At 41.5% G+C, this 21,537-nt stretch overlaps 1 protein-coding gene across 1 annotated transcript in view; it reads right to left on the reverse strand.

Moving 5' to 3' along the window:
- Nucleotides 1–13,126, reverse strand: part of LOC145456164 (uncharacterized) — a 194,613-nt gene extending 181,487 nt beyond the window's left edge. The window contains exons 1-10 of the mRNA XM_080334225.1: nt 13,010–13,126; nt 12,749–12,905; nt 12,586–12,686; nt 11,657–11,815; nt 5,809–5,959; nt 5,270–5,463; nt 3,135–3,305; nt 2,691–2,809; nt 1,526–1,643; nt 1,344–1,454 (exon numbers count right to left, since the gene is read on the reverse strand). Coding sequence (XP_080190351.1) covers nt 1,344–1,454; nt 1,526–1,643; nt 2,691–2,809; nt 3,135–3,305; nt 5,270–5,463; nt 5,809–5,959; nt 11,657–11,815; nt 12,586–12,686; nt 12,749–12,905; nt 13,010–13,094 — 1,366 coding nt within the window. The 5' untranslated portion in view covers nt 13,095–13,126. The remainder of the gene's footprint in view (nt 1–1,343; nt 1,455–1,525; nt 1,644–2,690; nt 2,810–3,134; nt 3,306–5,269; nt 5,464–5,808; nt 5,960–11,656; nt 11,816–12,585; nt 12,687–12,748; nt 12,906–13,009) is intronic.
- Nucleotides 13,127–21,537: the final 8,411 nt, after the last annotated feature.

Below are 21,537 nucleotides of genomic sequence, written 5' to 3' on the forward strand. Positions count from 1 at the left end.
CAAGTAACATTATATGAAAAAATTTAGCGCTTCGCGTGGCTAGGATATGTTTGCGCAATGCGCATAGATTTTTCAGGTCATAATTATTATCGATTTTGATGCACAGTAATATAAGTCTTGTTTTCAAAGTTACCTAATCCGGTTCGCTTCTTTCCAACGACTGAAAAATGGTCATCAACATTCAAGTGACCCGCGAAATGATTCGTTAATCTCATGTGGCCCTTTCGCCGAAAAAGTTGGCGAAAGGGAAGAGTTCTGTATCAATGGTTTCCGTATGTTTGTTTACGTGGTTTATACTTATCTGTCTGCTAAACTGTGGATTGGACGTGAGTGCATAATTTGCTACGCTGAAGGTATATATTTGTCCACGCTGAATGATAACAATGGCCCACATGATTTTTGCGCCAGGAATTCTTTGGGTCAGTATGACCTAATTTGGGGACGCTCAATCCGAATCAGGCGTTATTTTTGTTATATCACATCACGCTGTGGAAATAACATATAGGTCAATTATTACTACTTCTTGTGGTACTTAAGTAAATTTTACCTACACTTGCAGTACTAGTTGAAGTGGATATGTTTTTAGACTACTTCTGCTTCTACCTGAACAGTTGTGTGGACAAAATATTTACTTTTACTTGCAATTTGAATTTTGAAAGGTAGATAAGTAGTTTAGAGATAAGATCGCATGACTACCCGAAGTAAATTATACATCATTAGAACTGCGTGAAATAGCCCCTGGACCAAGGTAACTGCATATATTTTCGTTAGCCGAGAAGATCCAACTTGCGATTTCGTATGTCATAACCGCACCTCCGAGTAGCTGCTATAAGTATGCGACACATTGTGCCTTGAGTGGACGATTCTCTTCTACATTATATACGTACAATATGCTGTTTATTGTTTACAGACTTTTACGTTTTGCGAAAGAGCAGTGTCACAAAATGTCCAGACCGATTAAATCTGTAGGGTAGATGTATTAAAATAACGGTGGGAGCTAAGCTAAGTATGGAGCAACTACACACAATCTTTAAACCAAGAGCGATGATGAAAACTGCTACCAACTAAAAATGGCTGCGTCTACATATATTTTCAAAAGTCGAAAAGAGGTCCTGATTGAAAGAAGATTGAGAACCACGGGATTAAAGTTCACCGATAACTCAGTCATTCTGTTCTATCAAGTGAGAAAAATTCATAGCGAAAAAAAATGACGTGTTAGAACAATTCTGAGCTCAGATTCGGATTCAGCAAACTAAAATCAGCAACCCAAAATTAATTTGTAACTTGTGTAATCAAATCACAAAGTAACACAAAAGAAATTTATTCGGCCGATATGTGCCCACCTGATCCGAAGGATGCAGCTAGCTCATTTATGCAGTTGATCGGATCCGGAGAGGTACAGTAAGACGGGCATGGCCCACAGCATCCCGTCAAAATTGGTTCGTAGTCACAATCTGCACCAAAATATCAATTCCTATTATATTTTACTGGAATAACTATACATTGTTTTCGATGCTTTCATCACCTCTATCCTTTAGAATTTTGAATACAGCCTCAAGCTGATCCGGATGTTTTGGCGTCGCGTCCGTGAAAAAAAATATCTTGCACCCGTCATTGGTTGTGGGGATACTTTCAGCTAATTTCTGAATTTATATCGGGTCGTTACGGCGATTCAACATAGTTACGTAGTAGTTTTCTGCAGTGAACTGTAGACCGTATGGTATACATTGCACACTGCACTATGTATTTATTAAACCCTTTACACATAAAGCTGTAGCCATGACCGTAACAGCACTTCGTCAGCCCCCCAAAAAAATCGTTGGTTATGGGCCCCCCATATGATGATAAACCGAACTTCTGGGGTAACCCCCATATCCCCCTGTCCATACGCAATTTGTAGCTACTTAACAGCTACATTGGATGTACTGCTCAGTGAGTTAGCTGATTTAGCCTAAACGCGCGAATATATATTGCTATCAACTTTTTATCCTCTACTTGTTGACGTAATCGGATTTACCGGTAATAGAACTGAGTGAGGTGTGTTGGAAAAGGTAGGACCACTGAATAATTATTAAACATCTTCAGGCGGACCCGTTGGTATAATAACTTCGTTACATGATATGCTATTCCGTGACCTCCTATATGCTATGTCAAAAGATATTGAAATCGCCCAAACATAGGCCTACTACAAAGATGCACACGATTTCAAATTGGTATTTCTTTACTGGCTAATAATTTTTCCCTGCGGGATGGCCTTTATGGGTTCAGATCGCCAGGACAGGAACATTCGGCGCCAGCCATTGGCGCCTATGGACAATTAAACATTATATGTATCGAAGTTTTCGGTCAGCACAAGGGTAGTCCTTTTCGGCCACGGTCTTCTCGCTGCTGATCGTTCTGGCACACTTCTCGGAGTCGCATGTTGCATGGCCTATAACTTCATATGTCTTGGTGCGTCGTAGCGCGGTAATGGCCTACGCCTAAGTGTCCATTTATATAAATCATGCGTATTTTTGTTGGGGGACGAGTACCCAGTAATCAAGATATTTGGCAAAACTGAGATCGCGTACAGCGAGAAACCTTCTTAAAAATGTTGCATCACCTTCCAAAGAAATACTTCATAATTTTGAGGCGCAGCAGTTACGGTTCTGGCTGTAGCAAATAGCAACCACACAGTAACCCCAACTTACTTTCAACCCTTTCATCGCCTGCTCCGGGCAATCGCCGCCACCGCTGACCGGTAAATACCCTTTGATTGCTTGCGTTATCAGATTCGTATTACCAGTGGGTCCCGTGAGAGCTCCAATATCTGAATAGATATCACAGCTTACCAGCGAAAGCAAAGGTGGAACTGCGTAAACCTATTCATCATTCGACATGCATAGCGAATTGTATTTGTAAATAGATGAATTTCCTTTCACCCAAACATCATTTTCAATCGATTGCGATCGCAAAAGAATGGCCCATGTGATTGTAGATTAATTTGTATAGGGACTGTCCCATGTTCGCTCGCTTATCTGCATTGCCGTGAAATATTGAGAGTTGACATAATCAACCGTCCCTCGACGGTGATGCAGAGCCTTGTGAACGCCGAATCTGTAGATTGTTTGCAGTTGTAGAAACCGTATGCTCACTTGGATCGTGGAAGGAGATGGAAAGCCACTCCCGCGCGCTATTCGGGATGTCGCCACACCTCCCAAGAGAGCTCGTGCATTCTGCAATCCAAGCGCTGACTCCCGCTATCTCGTTTCTCATAGACGCCGTGTCATCCATGACGAACCCGATGTACTCCTTATTAGCGTTAACTGGGTGGGAAACATATAGAAATTAGGTTTTTTTAGACGCACAAGAAATGAATCAACAATTTATATAACGAATTGGCTAGACATCTCTCGCTATACCACTCTGTAGGCCTACATCATATTTCACACAAAACTAAAGCCTATAGTTTTTCACTGCTTACCGTCGCACTTGTGAGGTAGACAGCAAAATTTATTCGCGAGTAGTTATAATTCGACAGGGGCGAACAACAAAAGGTCAATTCACAATCAAGAGCTGAAGGAGCATCCCATCAGAGAAAGTATCGGGAGATATGTCAGTTGAGTGAAAGTATTCCAATTTTGTATTGTTAAAGTTATTACTGGGGCAAGTTTTTGCAACTTTTTTTTAGAGCTTCCGGCAGCTTCCTAAATACTTGGAAGATATGTAGAATGCTGTTTGAAGCTGTTGGAAAGAATCTTGTAGTGCAACTTTTTACAACTTTTGTCTAATTTAGCACTGAAGTAACGCTCTTACGGGTATTTCGGGAGCTGAGCCGGAAAGTTGACCTTTTTTTTAGTCAACCGAGAAAAAGGTGGTCTTTTAGTGCAACTTTTGTGAAAAAATAAATGCAACTTTTCACGGATTTAACTGCAACAAAAACTTGCCGTAGTTATTACTTATTGTATCTACTTTGGTAGTATAGTTGGAATATGTGACAAAGTATCATAGTTATAGATTATAGTTGTAGACTTTCGGTGGTATATCTAAATATATTAGGGTTACCATACGTCTTTTAGGAGGATTTGGCCTCCTTTTTGAGGTTTTTGAAAATGTCCTCCGAGGACGCCCAAATGTCTTCCTTTTCGGCAATTCGTCCTCCTTTACGGCTAAGATAATGGAGAGATTCGAGTGAAAACGGGCATAAATGACCTTATGTAGGAAATTCGTGGTTCGAGCGAAAGCGACGACCTTTTTTTTAGTCAACCCACGAAATTTTAACTTTTCTTATTTGGTAAAAGTGTCCTCCTTTCATGATTCTAAAATACGGTAACCCTCAAATATATGATATACTAGCATGCACCAATCAATACACGACCAATTATAAAATAGACTGAAGCAGTTCAAATGTCTTTCTCTGTATTCACGTTTCCTGTAGCAAAATGTATCTTGACTACGTGTCCGACCACGAGCACAGCCGTAAGTACAAATTATTATATCGTTTGCGTATATTCACAGCATCAGTTTCACAAAATTGGTGGTAGGGGCCGATGCGTGCGATGGGCAACTCGTATATTTATATTTTGTCCCCGTCTTGCAGTTGATTTTCCAAACGTCGTGGAAAATGGGGAAAGTACCGCAACCAAGTAGGCCTATTCAAAACACGCCACCGTCAATGATGCAATATCTTTTTCTGCCCCATGGCATGTGTCTTGGATGTTCAGAAAATGGCGTGGTGTTTTAGAACTATATACTGCTAGAACAGTTAGTGTTTTGCAATCGAAACACTGACTGTTCACGAGGTCAACTCTCAGCAGATGGGATTGTAACATTTCTCCTCTTGGATGGAAAGTAATGAGACAATAATTGCGTATACTCGTCATGACAGAGACATTCCGTTTTATTTATGCAATAACTTTATTCCATTGATTTGATAACATCGTTGATAACGTTTTGCAATTACTTCCATTAAACGCGTAGCGTTATGTTAATTCTTTTGAAATACAGAAGTCAGTGGTCAGTCTGAGTCAACCTCGATATCATTTGTTCAGCTCGATTATTCAAGTTTTCATGCCAATGACTTCGTATAAGATGATGCGATTGCTGATATGCAATGTTCTTTTCGATTATCTACTAGTTGTTTACGAATGCCCCTGACGAGTTTCGACCGAAAACATTCGGGTATATTTCAATATGAAGATATGTTTCATCTGTATACCTAACTTATATTCCTATAGTGTAGTACGAAAATGCAGTGATGACTAACCGTCAGTAATATCCTTCCACTTACTCTGGATTAGACTGTCCTTAATCCATTCCAAGTATTTTGATACGCTTGTATAAATTCCCGGAGCTTTTGCTGATCCGCAAGCTTTAGCACCGTAGCTGGTAATCCCCGCTAAGATCCACTTATCAGAGGCATCCTTACAAACTAACGGTCCGCCACTATCTCCTCCGCATGAGTCCCGTCCGCCTTCCTCGTGACTGGAAAATACGGATTTGAAGTCGAATTGCATTCCTATTACAGAGCGAGATAGTGTAATGGTTATGCGTCGGGCTTCTCGAGCGGTAGGTCGTGGGTTCGATCCCCGGCCGGGTCATACCAAAGACTCGAAAATTGGTATCCGCAGCTATCCTGCTAGGCGCTCAGCAATCACGGATAGCATGGAGGAGAAAAAATCGGGGGCGCAGACTAGATGACATCATGGGGCCGTATCGCAACTCCGTCTCGATCTCGATGGTGCAGGCGAAAAAGAATACCATATACCATATATATCTCTCTCTCTCTTACAGCCTAAATCTAATATGTGCATTGTGCAATTTACATACCCGGCACAAATAGTGTTTTTAACAACGGTCGTCAGTGGGGTCGGTCGGTCGACGGTCGGTCTTAGTCTTAGTGGGTCGTACCAAGAAATGCACACATTCCGGTCTATTATTTTGACCATTGCTTCTTGAAGGATGTCCGGAAGCTTCAATTCTTGATGAAAATGTATGCATTATCGGCGTGTAAGCGGCAGTGAGCATTGCTGGCACGAAGCAGTTTTGACTGTACGAAAGTACTGGTCAGATGCTACAGTCTCGATTTTAACTACAAAAGCCGAGTAGCCTATGATGCCCATCTTGGCCTATAGAGCAGGGGTTCCAAGCGTTTTATGGTCGCGCCCCACCTCTCAATTTGGTTACTAGAAAATGATTGTCACCCTCAACCGAACCAACTCACGGTAAGTTGGCGACAATGTGCGCAGGAATAGCATATGGACTCGTCAACCTCCGCCAATTAAGACTATAATAGCAACGTATATCTTGTTTTTTTTTTGGCACTTTTTCTATATATATCTGATCGAAGTAGCCAAACGGCTACACGTGAAATTCTGTGTCAAGCGAAATGCAGATTACGATATATAAGTTATTCGGCCGTGCCGAGCGTGTGTGAATGTATATTTTTATTAACATCTAGCCCTGTCGGTCGCCGTCCTATTGATTTCTATGCTCCCGACATTTTAATCTTTATAGTAATGGCCAGACACCAGCCTTTGAAGGGTTGCATTTAAAACAAAAAACAATTTAAAACAAACATGTTTAAAAAAGGGCCTTGATTAAAACATGTTTTTTATGGTTTTTTTGTTTTTTTTTAGCCACGGCGTCACGACTATTTAATTGTGACGTCACAGTGAATTGACGTTGACAAATGAAAATATAGGGTAAATATGAATCCTACGACGGAAAGGGCTTCCGATCACTGTCATAAACAGATTAAAAATATCTTCAACCAGGACTACATCGTTACACCCATTCCGTACCGATGATTTATATTTACGTGCAAAATCTGTTGAACCGACGATGATTTCGAGGGTTCCAGCCACCCCACATCGTATAAGTCGACTATTTTGGGTGCAAATCGTCTATAGGCTCATACTACTTGGTTTTTCAGACGTATTTACACAATTATGGCATAATTAAGCAAACGTGGGAAAAAAATTAGTTTTTTTCAAAAAGGCATTTGTTTAAAACGCTGTTTAAAACATTTTTTTTTCTAAAGTGTTTTAAAACCCCGTTTGTTTATATGCAACCCTAAGCCTTAGTATACATACGTTATATTATAGATAGCGATTTATAATGACACTTCGAATGATCTGATGCCCCGTTTGCCGGGTTCGCATTCCTCAGATGTCGTATTTTCTTCTATTTTGCAAAACGAATAAAATATCAGAAATAAGTCGGCGATAGCGTCCGCCTTAATCAGCATTCTTTTATGATCATTAGTGTTTAATTTTCGTATCCGCGACCCCATAGAATGGGCAAACGACCCCATTGGGGTCGTGACCCCTAGGTTGGAAACCCCTGGCCTAGAGCATATAAATAAGAGGCATTCTCACTAGATTTAAGAAAGTATAAGATAAAAAGAAGATACGAAAATGAATGTGATATGTGTCGAAAGGCGATATCGATATGGCAGATCGTGGTCCCGTAATCTTAACGGCTGACTAGTATTTATTCAGCTGAAATTGCTTTTATTTCGACTTGAATGTGGACATGCTCGACAACTGTCGGATAGCCGGCGGGATAATGATCCAAAATCGAGATCCGGCGTAGTTGATAGAGCGATGCGGCTTTTTGTTTTGTGTGAAAATCACGTATTTATGGTTTGGTTCTTTAACACTGTTGCGGACGGTATGCGCACAGTAGCATAGTGCACAGCTGCACATAGTAGTTTACATCGTAGCGTATTCGATGTTCAATGTGGTAGATCTTTGTTTTAGTAACTGTAGGCAAAAATGTGTGCTTCGTCAGAGCCTTGCAGATTAGCATGAGGGTTCGCCTTGTTAGATAATGAAGTCTAAATAATAAACCAATGGCTCTCAGCCGCTGTGCCACTGAATACTAGGGCTTTCCTAAGTCGGTCTCAGGGATTCCCTTGAGGGCAAGACACGCACTCAGCTCATACATATGATTATATGATTTGTGATGCTATTCCCGTCTTAGCCATCATATTTGCAGGTTATTAGACCAGATCAGTAGCCGAATTGCGACAGTTGTTGTTGTTGCTGTGGTTGTTGTAGTTGTATGTTGGAATTGGTTGGTTGGAATTGAAGGTGGGCTTCGGCTGCTCTTTTACTGTCAAGTAGCCTACTTCAATCACTGTTTGCACTGGGAAGAGTATGGCCTCGGCCTTCATATTCCCGAACGAGCACTCTCCGACGGTGTAATTTATCCGGGGAAGAGTTTCAAATGTGGCAGGCCGAAAGTCCTGCCAGCTCGAAACAAGAGGATGTAGCCAAGCAGCTGGGGATCTCGACCACAGGCGTCCCCCAGTCCGGCTACCTGCAAGTCTCGCCTTGTAATACTGTGGGACCGTGAGAGCATGCCCACTAGACTCAGGCACTACAGCACGACCTGGCGTGGAAAACCAGGTCCGAAGTGCTTGAGCACAACTTTACTTTCTAGGCAGGGGTTTTCTCCGAGTACTTCGGTTCCCCTGCACGAAAATGAATGACTAAACGCTGTGTGCGATCCAATAACTCCGAAGGCATGAAAAAGGGCCTGAGGTTAGAGGGTACTTTGGTTCTAATAACCAACTTACTCATCAAACCAGAGGGGATGTAGGCTGTGGCCCCTCCGGACCCCCCCCCCCCCCCCCCCCCCGCAAAAAAATAGTTGTATGTGGGGTTAATGGTGCTTGACTATTATGGTCTTGTGCACCAGACCAGTTCGAAAATAATATATCCGCAAAAATTAGATTGATCGAATGACTAATACGATTTCAATAAGAGGCTGAATTGTATATGGACTGGATAACAGGGCCCCGTACTGCAGTGTTGCGTGGGATCAAGTCACTACCTTTGAGTCACAAGTCATCTCGAGTCATTGCACATTTTGACTCGAGTCAAGTCAAGTCAATCGATTTTTGAAAGTGACTCGAGTCAAGTCGAGTCAAGTCACAAGTCACAATTCAAGTCAAGTTATCTTTTCGAAGCACGAGACATGATTAAGTCATTGTCTTTTGCTAGCTGTTTGAAATTCAGATTGAGTCACCATTTATTTTAAATCGAGGGATGAATATAGAACTAAATATACATGCAAAAAGCCGTTGTATATAGCTCACGAATGCGTAGTACTGCTTAACTACATGACCTTTGTGTACCCTCAGTCTTTAATTATCCTACAAAATACAGCATAGAATACGAAACCTCAGATAGGGGAAACGAATTGATATGATACATCACCCAACTACATATCCAGCACGGGATACAATTTGAGCCTGCTTCAATGCTTGACGAGTCATATAAACTTGAAAACTATATTCGAATTCGATTTCGCTCATACGAGGGTTCAGTAAAACGCAAAATCATTGAATGAATGAGATTTATCGCTCTCACAAGTCACACCAGCGTATCGAGAACAATCCGAACATTTGTAAAATATACAGCGATTTTTATCGAAACTGTTTACTTGATGACTTGAAATTGACTCGTGCATTTTGCTCCGAGTCACGAGTCAATCCGCATTTCTGAAGCGTTGAGTCAAGTCAAGTCATTTTTGCAAAGTGACTCGAGTCAAGTCAAGTCATACAAAAAAGGTGACTCGAGTCATCTCAACACTGCCGTACTGTCATGTCGACATGGTTCCGTCTAGTCCAGCGGTTCTCAACCTTTTTTGACACGCGCCCCCCTTGGCGATGGTCAAAAAATTCGCGCCCCTGACCCCCTTTGCATTTATCGTCATGTCAAAAAGAGCGCCTCATCTAATACAGAGGTGGGCAACCTTTTTGCTAATCATAGCCGCATTTCGATTACTTATGTAGCCTAAGGCCGTATTCCAGGGCATAGCCGCAATGAACGATCTGGACGCAAAATACCTATATAAAACTGTCCATATCCATTCCCGGTGAACTCCGGACTACTCTACTTTTCACAACGGCCTATTTTACGCACCGAAATCGCGAGTGGCAATGTTATGAATAGTTGCTGGGAGTGCATATTGCCGCGCGGAGCGCGAACATTTTTCAGATCCGCGAATGATTTGTTAGTTCTTGACGATTCCCATTCCGGCTCAGATTAAGAAGGACGCTACTGCATTAAGATTGACAAATGAAGTCTTGTTGAATTGCGCGAAGCGCGAAGAAAATTTCAAGATTAAATAAAATCTTTAGAAAATTCGTGAGTGAATTCGTAATTGCAATTTGCATGTAATACGACCGCCAACACATACTAATTGAATTATAGGCGTCGACGGCCGCACAAATTCCCTTCTACGGCCGCAAGTTGCCCACCCCTGATCTAATTGTATACATAAGGTATATATACGCCAATTTTGAATCCGCATTCCAGTTGTCGAGTCTTTTACATTGCTGACAAATTTCCCGAAACTTGTTTGAAAATAACAAAAAAACATTGAACAGGACGTTAATTAATTTCAAGGTAGGTTGCACTGAGACTAATTCTGTTGCTGGTAGTGACAATACAGAGAGCACGGCGTCGTTCTGTCTTGCCATGCTAAATTTGATCAGTTTTGGAAATGAATTAAACTGTGTTGATTTATAGCCTAATTGAGGACGCAACCGGGCAACCTATATTGCATCTAAGTCTGTCTTAGGCAGTGCAAGCCAGCTATTAACAATAGCTACCTAGCGCACCGAGATTTAGGCTACTGCCAAAGCTATAAAGTAATGAATGAATGACTTGCAAGTAGGAATTGCTCTAAATCTTCAAAGAATATCAAAAATTTTCTCAAATGAAGTTGAAGTCGGCCTTTACTCCGTTGAGCGCGGCTGCTGGAGTTCGAGTTTGGCAAGCTTTCCAGAATACGAAATAAGTTTAATCTTCAACAATCGTCTTTTCAGAATGGTTGTGAAACACATGTTTAGTCACAATTTATACAGACTTTGTCAATTTCTCGCGCCCCCCTGAGAGCCTCCCACGCCCCCCCAGGGGGGGGGCGCCCCCCAGGTTGAGAACCCTTGGTTTATCTCACTCTCCAAATATTATCTCTGGGAATGATATATACTGGGCACACTAGCAGGAAGTGTTCGACCGTCTCTGTTACCATGCACGTGTGGCACCACAGGCCATATTCGTGGCACTTCATACGATCAAGATGAGAATTCAATCGACAATGTCCCGATTTCAACCTCAATACAATAGAGGAGTGCCTTCGTGAAAAATTCAGCTGCGCAGGAATTTCCGTGATGTGTGTATTTTGTGACATGACAAAATGAAGTCGTCAATCCATTTCTCGTGGCATATGGATGCTATGAGCGTTTTCACTTCTGGAACAGGGGGAAGCGAGTGGCGCAGTGTGCCAATGGTTGTTGGTTCGATTCACGGCTCTATACCATGTATCTATGTGTCGGAGGTTTATCTGGGCTCCTCATCGATGACCTCACTGTGATTGCAGTGACTTAAGAAACAGAAAGTACAGTGAGCCAAGCTTGAAAGTCGGCAGCAAAGATCCAATGAATGAATGCGTATGGGCCCCGGTAGAATATTTTAGAATTGACCAAAGATTGATCTGATCTGATCAGAGCATTTTGGCAGTGTAGCATAATCCGGGTTTCTGGTATTGTCCCAATAAGTACGCTATTGTTCATTTTATTGCTAAAGTCAAATTAAATCGGCGTTAGCTTTGCCTTCGATTGGAACTTCGCAAGGTGACATATTCTGAAACGATTATATACTTTCGTCAAATCCCCATCCTGCGACGTAGCATGTGGTCCCAGGAGCCAAGTGCGTCTGTCTCGTTGGCAACGCGATCGGTCTCAAATTTGGAGTGGGCACCACCGGCCGGTCCAGTTTTACAAGACAAATATCAGCGTCCAGCGTGGCAGTGTTGTAATCTAAACAACGTGTGCAGATAAGAAGAGGATGTGCTGAGATCCAGAATAACGTCCTGACGTGAAAAAGAATAATGAGTACTCAGGTTTGTGCTTATTATACCGCTTACTCAAGTGGTAATGATTACACACTACTTCTACTTCTACTTAACAGATTTCCATTTTTCTGGAAAAATACTCCTATATTTCAATACATATTACTGGCTTGGAAATCGCAAAACACTTACATTTTAGTTATTTGATATTCGCTACTTCAACGTTCACTTGAGAAGAAGGTTATGACGTTACTTCTTGATTACCAACAATATCTATACTTTGATCACCTTTCGCTGTATCACGAAGCCTACACGCCTCATTGCTATGATACAAGGTCACATTAAACTCTTACCTATATATTATTATGTATTCGCGCGTTATATTTTCGCTTTCTCGTTGCTCTTGATATACAACGCCGCTTTGGAGGATGGAGGTTGCAGAACGCATAATGGCCATTTCATTTTATTAGAACACATACGCTAAATTCAAAGCTAACGACGCCGTTTTGTATTGCCCACAACAAGGCGCATCCTAGTCATGTTTTTATACGATATAGTCCAGCGCCGGCAGTTGCCAACCACTGATATACAAGACAGATTTAGCAGTGAGTAAATCAGTAACATCAGTCTTGCATACTATGAACGCGTTCCGTGGTTCTAATGTTAGGCAACACCACACACGTCTGTTTCTGTGAAAACGAAGCCGCGGATATAGAAATTCGAAAGTCGCGTACCCACTTTTGTGACACAGCACCTTTTCCGCCGTTCCAAAGACTGTTCCGTCAGTGTTTCCGTCCTTTCGGATTGACCCCATTACTATTTTCGTAATCACTTTTCCACTGAAAGTATATCATTCGTTTTCGGTTACCGAGGCAAGTTTATTACGTGCGAATGCACTCGCCTATCGAAGCAATGAGCGGCGGATAAGATCCATTGATTTGCTATTAAAGAGCCTCCGCATTGATCTTTTCCGTTGTCGGTCTCGAAAAATACTTGCCAAGGCCACTTTTCAGCGCTCTTTACCTCGTTTCCGTTTACCACTCGCCGTGACACAATCGCTGAGAAGGGGCATTTGTATCATTGGTTATGGTGGTAAATATAATGGTGATTCTCAATCGTAATGTCCCCTATACAACACTGGCTTTCGCTATACTTCACTTACCGCTGAAAAGTGAAGAAAACCCTTGGGAGATAACTAATTCCGGAAGGATTGCTAGGTATAGAGCTGCAATCGGTACTGCGAGCATTTTGCGGTATCTCGGCGTCAGATTATTATTAAAGCGTTTTCGGATACATATGCATCAATATATAGGATGAACATCGTAATGTAATTGGCCCGCGGGCAGCGGTGACCGAAAATTACATAACTCACTTGATCCTTGGAAATCCCCGATGTTGTTGTTATCATTGAATCTGTGAGTATCGAAATTCGAAGACCAATCAGTAAAAACTCCATTGTTGCATCTAGCTTGTGTTCCATGTGCAACAAGATATGTTTAAAACACAATTTGTTCTAAACAGCGTTTTAAACAAATGCCATTAAAGGAGATCCAAAATGTTGCATATAGGTAGGTTGCATTTAAAACAAACAGTGTTTTAAAACACTTTGTTTAAAACATATTTTAATCAGTGTTTTATAGAAAGGCCTTTCTAAAAAAACAAAATTGTGTTTTTTTTAGCTGTAAAATTATGCTATAATTGTGTAAATACTTTCCAAAAAAATGTTGTATGAGCCTGTACAATTACCAACCGATATAGTCCACGTATATCGATATGGGATGGTTGGAACCCACAAAATAGTCGGTTCAACTATAATAGTACAGATATCTCGTCAAAGGAGCTTTTAAAAAAAAACAGGTTTTAAATAAGGGCCTTGTTTTAAACTTGTTTGTTTTAAATTGATTTTTGTTTTAAATGCAACCCTACATATTATAGGTATGTCACTCTTACTTACCATACTTTCGAAAAATCTAGGCTCCTCCTGGCCATCTGATCATCGTAGGCGTTGTCCAAGTCCTCGACCGTGACGCTTTCTGGAGGGTTAGAACATGGGGTACCAGACCACCGAGAAAGATGGGAAGGCCATCAAAACTTTAGAGTCCTATTGCGACAGGCTTTTCTTGTCGCGCCTAACCACTTTTCAAAAGCTGCTGGTAAAGGCGGAATTCTCTCACTCGAACAGAGCGTGTCAGCCCTTTTTTCATGTTAGGCTGAAGGTTGGCGGTCTGGGCATCCCGAATCTCTGCTGCGAGCCTCGAGGCAGACGTTTTGAGACTGTCCCAGGTCGCCAAGACGGTTAATTCCACTGAACGCTCTCTGCAAGCGGTTGCGCGTGGAAGTTTGGCGTTGGTCGTGAGAGAGACTTGCAGGGTCCCAGAGGCGTCAGAGATCCTGACAGTTGAGTTTTTAAACTGCGTGAGTCTAACTGGGCGCGACTCTAGGGCGCACGAAGATGCTTACAGGCTGTGGACCGAGGTCCGACCCGTCGCTAGGTGTCTCGGTGCGTGCTGGTTCGTGACCGAAGACGGGCTCTATCAGTTAGCACAGGGTGCCTACTGCTGTCCAGAATTGGGCCGCCCTACCAAATTTCTTCACCTCAAGGTGAATCTACGTTGGAAGACACGGTAAATGGAGCTACTCGAACAGGGAAGAACAGTGTATTGGCACTCCTGGTACCGGTGCTCCAACCGCATCCTCCGATTTTCCAGCGTGTTGACGCCAGTCGAACGCAGCTGGATGCTTAAAGCTCGCTGATATTTTATTGCCGCACCGGTCAAACTGGCATTGGTTTAGAAAGCGTGCGGAGTGTGGTCTGCTGCAAGTGTGGTCAGCATACCGAAACCCTACCCCACGCGCTGAGTCACTGTCTGCCAGTGATCGGTGCCATCACAAACAGGCATAATTCAGTACTTGGGGTGCTCATGGGCTGTATATCGACATCGATCCCCACTTCTCTTTCCCAGCTCGATGTGGACCGCGTTTGCAGGGAGCATCCCGCGTTGACTAACACCAAATGAGTCGCCCGCGGTCGAAGTGGCAAATATTCAAATGAGAGATTTGAAAGTCGAAGTAGAGAATGGTTTCATATGAACAGCAGTTGAACGTGGGTCAGTCTACCCTAAGGAACATACGAACGCGTTGCTCGTCTTTGATAACGCGGAGGTTTAACGGGAATCTAGTTAATTTTCCCAAGTGTCGACGCGGACATTGGTGCTTCGGCGCGCAGTGGGGCGACGCCCAGATACGCGAGCCCGGGCACGCTGGTATGAGTCCCGATGAGTGAGAGTTATCTGTTCTTGGCAAGGGGCGGGAACTGCCGCGAATGTTGACTAGTAAAGGTTAAACTTACCTGCGATACAAATTATCTGTATAAATTCCCCGTTTTATGTCTATTATTTGAAGAACTTCTTGGAGGTACAGAATTTCAATACACAATCGAACTCATCGCAAACATTCGACAGAGCCTACCGAACGTACAATCAAAGATATTTATATCCTTCTACCATGGATTGGTCCTATTTTCACCCGCTTTGAAAAACTATTGATTTCTGCGGTCAGTAAGTTTTACGATACAGTGAAGACCAACGTGTTTTTAGAACACGCTCGGTAAAAGGTTCGGTGAAATACTTATTTAATTACCTCTTGTCGTCATATTAACACTGTTGCCCTACCTTGCCCAGACATCGTTTCATTAATCATTTGATCATTTGCCACCATCGTTTAATTTTTTCTTTCTTGTTTTCCTTTTTTAGCTAACATTTTTACAGCCAGACTGTATAGAGACAGTGTACCTGTTTGATGCGGGTGTGACCAGACTAGTTGACCTTCAAGGTCGTATCGATCATTCCTATCTGATACCGAATGCTGTGCATGCATATTTTGTGTACCACCATTATTGCCGTCTCTCTCTCTCTCTCTCTCTCTCTCTCTCTCTCTCTCTCTCTCTATCTATCTATCTATCTATCTATCTATCTATCTATCTATCTATCTATCTATCTATCTATCTATCTATCTATCTATCTCCCCTGACTCATCCCCTGAAGCTTGATTCAGAACAGACAAAGGCCATAAATTCTGCCATCGGCAAACATTTGTTGGATAATTCTTTTTTGGGCGAAAAATGATCAGACGACAGATTATGTGTTGTCGGATGAGGCCGTTCATACTTTCAATTGGGTGCCTTGGAGTCGACGTTTATCAAAATACGCCAAGCAAGCCTGTGCCCACCAAAGATTTGTGTACCATCTAAAAATAGTACATTGAGCTAAAGCGCTTTCCCCGTCCCGATTATTCGAAATTTCATGCAGGTGAAGTCACATTTTGTGATACGATTGTTGATATACAATGTTATTATTTCTAATTCTCTACTAGTTGCTGACGATAACTCCTGACGAGTGTCAGCCGAAAATATTCGGGTTCACTTCAATATTAATATACTATTCGAATGTATTTTATTATAACTTGAAAAAAGTGTCCTCTTTTTCGGATCTGAAAATATGGTAACCCACCTCTTTAAACGTAATAATCTTCAGATTATATATTTTCATCCGCTCAAGGCATTCTTTGCTGGGTTGTCGCATCCACATGTAATCTTTCAAAAAGTTCGCGGTCACACAGACTAGGCAATCGATTTTCGAAGGTGACTCGAGTCAAGTCAAAACGGTCGATTTTCAGACGTGACTCCAGTCAAGTAAGTCACGAGGCATGATTCGAAGTCATTGCACTTTGCTAGCTGTTTAAAACATAGATTGCGACGTCATTCATTTTTAATCAAGGACCTAATAAAGTGTTAAATATACAGTGTATATTATGCATACAAGACTGTAACTGCCGCACCCCATACCCCCCAATTGGGGGGACCGAGCTCGAAGGGGGCCCAAAATTATTTCGTGAATTAACATAAATTATAGAGTTATTTTTTTATATTTATGCAACTTTTCCAAAAAAAAATCGCGCGATTTAATGGTGTCAAATATCTTGACTATTGGGTACCCTTTCCTCAGGAAAAAATACGCATGATACATAGAAATGGGAATATCGGCGTCGGCAATTACCACGCTACGACGCACCAACACATGTGAAGTTTCAGGCCATGTAAAATGCGACTCCAAGACGTGTGCCAGAACCATCGGCAGCGAGAAAACCTTGATCGAAAAGGACTACCCTGATGCTGACCGAAAACTTTGATATATGTTTAATTGTCCATAGGCGCATAAATGGCTGGCGCCGAATGTTTCTGTCCTAGCAATCTGAACCCGACAAGAGAAATGCCATCCCGCAGAGAAAAATTATTTGCCAGTGCAAAAATACCAATTTGAAATCGTGTGCGTATTTTAGTTAAGTACGTTTGGGCGATTCCAATATCTTTTGACAGAGTAGACAGGAGGTCACCAAATAACATCATCTAAGGAAGTCATTATACCAACGGGTCCACCCGAATATGTTTAATTATTATTTACGGGCCCTGCATTCTCCAAGATACCTCACTCAGCTCTACCGGCAAATCTAATTACGTGAACAGATAGAGGATAAAAAATAGAAAGCAATATATGCAATTCTCGATCATATTGACCGATTCAATCATGAACTATAGAAACTTTTCGCGCTTCGCTCGTGTAGGCTGTCCCAGCTGTTTACAACAAATCCCGGTGATATGTAGCGGTAAAAACGTACAGATCGATGGGGGGCGGTCTGGGGAGCCAAAGACCAACGTTTGGGGGGCTGACGAAGTGCTGTTTCGGTCCTGCATGCATAAGGGCGTTGCATCGCCCACGCATCGTAGAACAACTAACAAAATACGTAACGATATAGCTTCAGCCAGTAGCAATCAGCCAAAATAGAGGATCGAATACGAAACATCGAAAAGTTGAAACAAATTGATATGATTCAATACATTACCCATCTTCACATCTACCAGATACACTTTAAGCCTGCTTCAATTGTTGGCGAGTAATATGAACACATATAGACTATATTCGTTCAACTTAAATCGTACACGTGAGTTGGTTAAGGTGAGCACCACTGAGCAATGTGAGCACTGAGCCGTCCATAGAATAGAGATACTTTGCTATACGGTTAATAATCTCCTACAATTTACAACAACGTAAGCTGTAAGCAAGGGTCGGAAACCCCTGGCACGTGAGATGATTTTTGCTGTAACGCCAAATGAGTTGACACACACGATATGTTATAATCATGTTCGTTGTAAAAAGTGAAACAGAAGTTTTCTGAATGGAAAAAAGCTCGAAGGTGATAAAAAATCATTTCGTAAATCAACATAAAATAAAGTAATTTGGTGCAGAATAGATTTATCTTGAAACGTATCTTGAAAATTTAATACGTGCTTCACACGATTTCGCGCAGTGGCGGCCAACCTGTGGCCCGTGAGGTAATTCTCGAAATTAGTTATCATATCAAAAAATAAATTACCCAGGTAATTTATAGTGAACTTGCAAGGCCAACCAAAATTCGATTAACCTGACCGCGAAATAAGGGACGGTGATGACTAGAACATCAGTCCCGACGCATTGGCGTAGCCAGTGGTCATCCAGCTACATTTTTCGTAGATCTTCGTATATGACCATGAAGTAAAATATTTCGTGGCAGATTTATTTGACTTGACATTTGTCTTAGCGATTCGCGCGATTTATTGTCACTCGATTACTTGCTTTTAGTATTGGTACCCCTTACTGAAAATTTAAAATACGCCCTATTTGCAGAATTGAGTCTAGCTATATTCGCAAGTATGAGAGAACGTGTCTTCCAACATGCGACTTCACGTCTACACTCGCAGAAAGAACGTCGGCGATGAAACCTTGGCACAAAATGATAGATGCATGTTCGCCGAAATCTTCGATATTGATACGTACAGGACCCGAATATTCCTGCCCTTGCCAAAATGAGCTTAGCCGTATACAGAAGCGACACGCAATATATGCAAGTACCATGATTATTGACCGAATTTATTGATTAACTTTGAACAATTTTCGCGCTTGACGCGGCTATGACATTATTGTACACTGGGTTTCAATGAGATAATTGTTTTTGGTGCGTAGTAATATAAGTCTTGTTTTCACCGTTACCTAATCCGATTCGCTCTTATTGTAGGACTAATAGAAAGTCCTCAATATTCAAGTGGCCTGCGCAATGGTTCGCAAATCTCATGTGGCCCTTTGGCCGAAAAGGTTGGCCACCCCTGATTTCTAGCGGAACCGGTTTTCTTCATCTTAATGTGAGTACCACCAAAAAAGTGGAAAGGCGAGTGATTCGTTGTATGAGATTTGAACTTTCCAAAGTTTAGAGTGAGAGTCGGGGTCACCACATAAAACGGACTGGATTCGTTAGTCGGAGTCAGTTTGGCAAATTTAAATTTTATGAGAGTTTGGGAGGATGTGAACCGAATAAAATTTTTACTAGCCGTAAAAATATCCGGTGTGAAAACAGCGATGCATTTGTATCAAACTTTGAGTCACGTATTTGAGTATCTCCTATCACAACTTCATAACAGTATTAATGATATAAAAAGTTCAAACATGGAACTTTTTTGCGGCTGCAAGGAAAATGCTGATAGTTGAACGTCATCCAAACTAATTTCATATTTCTGAACCAAAGCTATTTTGTAACGATTTGTGTCGAATTAATCACTACTTGACAGAAATGTCGTGCCATGAGAATTCGTAGCCTTGTGCGTCTTGTTTTTTGATGTTGAGTTACGGCTATCCGGGGTTTCGAGGATTGTTGGGAATAAAGTGTTGAAACTGTGTTTTTGACTGCAAAATATTACTCTTGGTATGAAGGCATATATTGTCTGCACTCGAAAAAAATGACTCTGAGCTAAGAATTATTGAAGTTGATACTCGGCCTAGATTTTAATACTCATTCGTTGTGTCCACTCCAAATAGTGTTGGTGAGTTACTCAAGATAACCCAAGTTAGCCAAACATGATGCCTAACAATAAAATGAGCTAATCTCACGCCTAGACCTAATCCTGAACAAAGCTAATCCTAACACAACATTATCTAATCATGACCTTACACCTAACCCAGCAAACACAAAACCGTAAAAGGATCATCCGGGATCATCTCGATTAGGTTCTGATTTTCTAAGTGTCGAGGGAATGTCTAAAATACGTAGTAGGATGGTCTTGTGGTTATATTCAATTAGAATAAATTCATACTCGGTGTTGTTCCATCTCATGCATTAGGCTTCGTTATATCCGGTAGTTAACCTAATATTGCAAATTTTCTATCTCTCGCTGGTATGACTAAAATACGTAGAAAGGATGACTTTGTCGGTACATTCAATCACGATGAATTCCTATCCGGTTTTGTTCGATCTCATGCGGTAGCTTCGATCTATCCATTAGAAAACAAAGTTCTCCCTTCGTTTTATTGCGTGAGGATGTCACCGGTGTTGTATATTCGTGTTGTTGCTCTAAGGTCGAACAGTTTTGTTTTCTTCTGATATATATGATCTTCATTATATATATATTCACTCTTTCGGTGATCTCGCATGTTCAACGAGTATGGCTAATAGTTTTATTCAGAGAATAACTAAATAAGTCAGATGTTGTACGTTTAGGAATATGATTATCGATGCGTGACTTCTAGAATATTTCGGCGATTCAAATTTTGCGTCATCGCGCCGGACAAAGATTTGACGCGCAACAGGTCGCAGCCAGGCATAGTTCGCTCTTTCTGTATGGTAAATGCCGTAAATATATAGGAATTGTGACTGACTGAGGTAGCGGGTTAAAGGTATATACGCAGTAGCATATAGCTTATGGGGTATTTCGAATTGCCTGTAGTATATGACACCTAGAGTTGTTTGACTTTCTGCAAACAGGTGAAGACAACTATACAAAAGTTTCAGCTTTTCCAGGCTAGAATTAGAGCTAAACCGTTTTTCCGAATTAGATTAATATTATATTGCTGGCATTTCGCTCTAATTTAGTGAAATTAGACCACTATAATTATCTAGTTGTCCAAGTCGCTTCAAACATCTGAATTACCGGTACCTATAACTGCGGTATATCATAATTTATGCTTGAATTTTCTAGGTATATAAGTCATATAGATACATACCTGTAGAACACTGATTCGTGATTTTATAAAAGTTGGTGCAAGAATGGACATTTTCAACTTGATGTTGATTGATGGAGCAAAATTTGATATTTGAGTGCAATTATACCTCGAATCCAGTGACAAGATTATTAATCGTTGAAACCAAACGCAGCTTGTTTATGTTGGCCCAGAGAATTTGGCTAGCCAGACCATATTGATAGAATATGGTCACAGTAAGATAATATTTCGGGCTAATTTACATGAACTTTCCAACATTTGATTTGATATGTCCGCTAAAACAGCTGTTATTCTGCTTTCGAATAAGACCTAAATTGCTGATTTCAATAGTAACTGTGTTTGTGAAAGGCTGTAAAGGTAATTTCTTTTCCATGTTAGATGTTTGTCTGTTTGTTTGTGGTGTTCATGGTGGTGGTTCGACGACACTGGTCATTTTACACCAGGCTGGTTCTTATTATTATCATTCCGTATCTGCCCGATTACCAGTGAACTCGGCACTTAGTGAATTCGGCCGCACAAACTCGGCACTTGGTGCATTCGGCCGTGGTAGATCTCGTAGCGGTACCGGTCACCCAATATGGAATCGGTGTCTCGTGCACACCAAAGATTC

Source organism: Botryllus schlosseri, chromosome 14 (genome assembly GCF_051294905.1).
Source record: "Botryllus schlosseri isolate E-star chromosome 14, Bs_hap1, whole genome shotgun sequence".
In the NCBI taxonomy this organism is placed as follows: domain Eukaryota; kingdom Metazoa; phylum Chordata; class Ascidiacea; order Stolidobranchia; family Styelidae; genus Botryllus; species Botryllus schlosseri.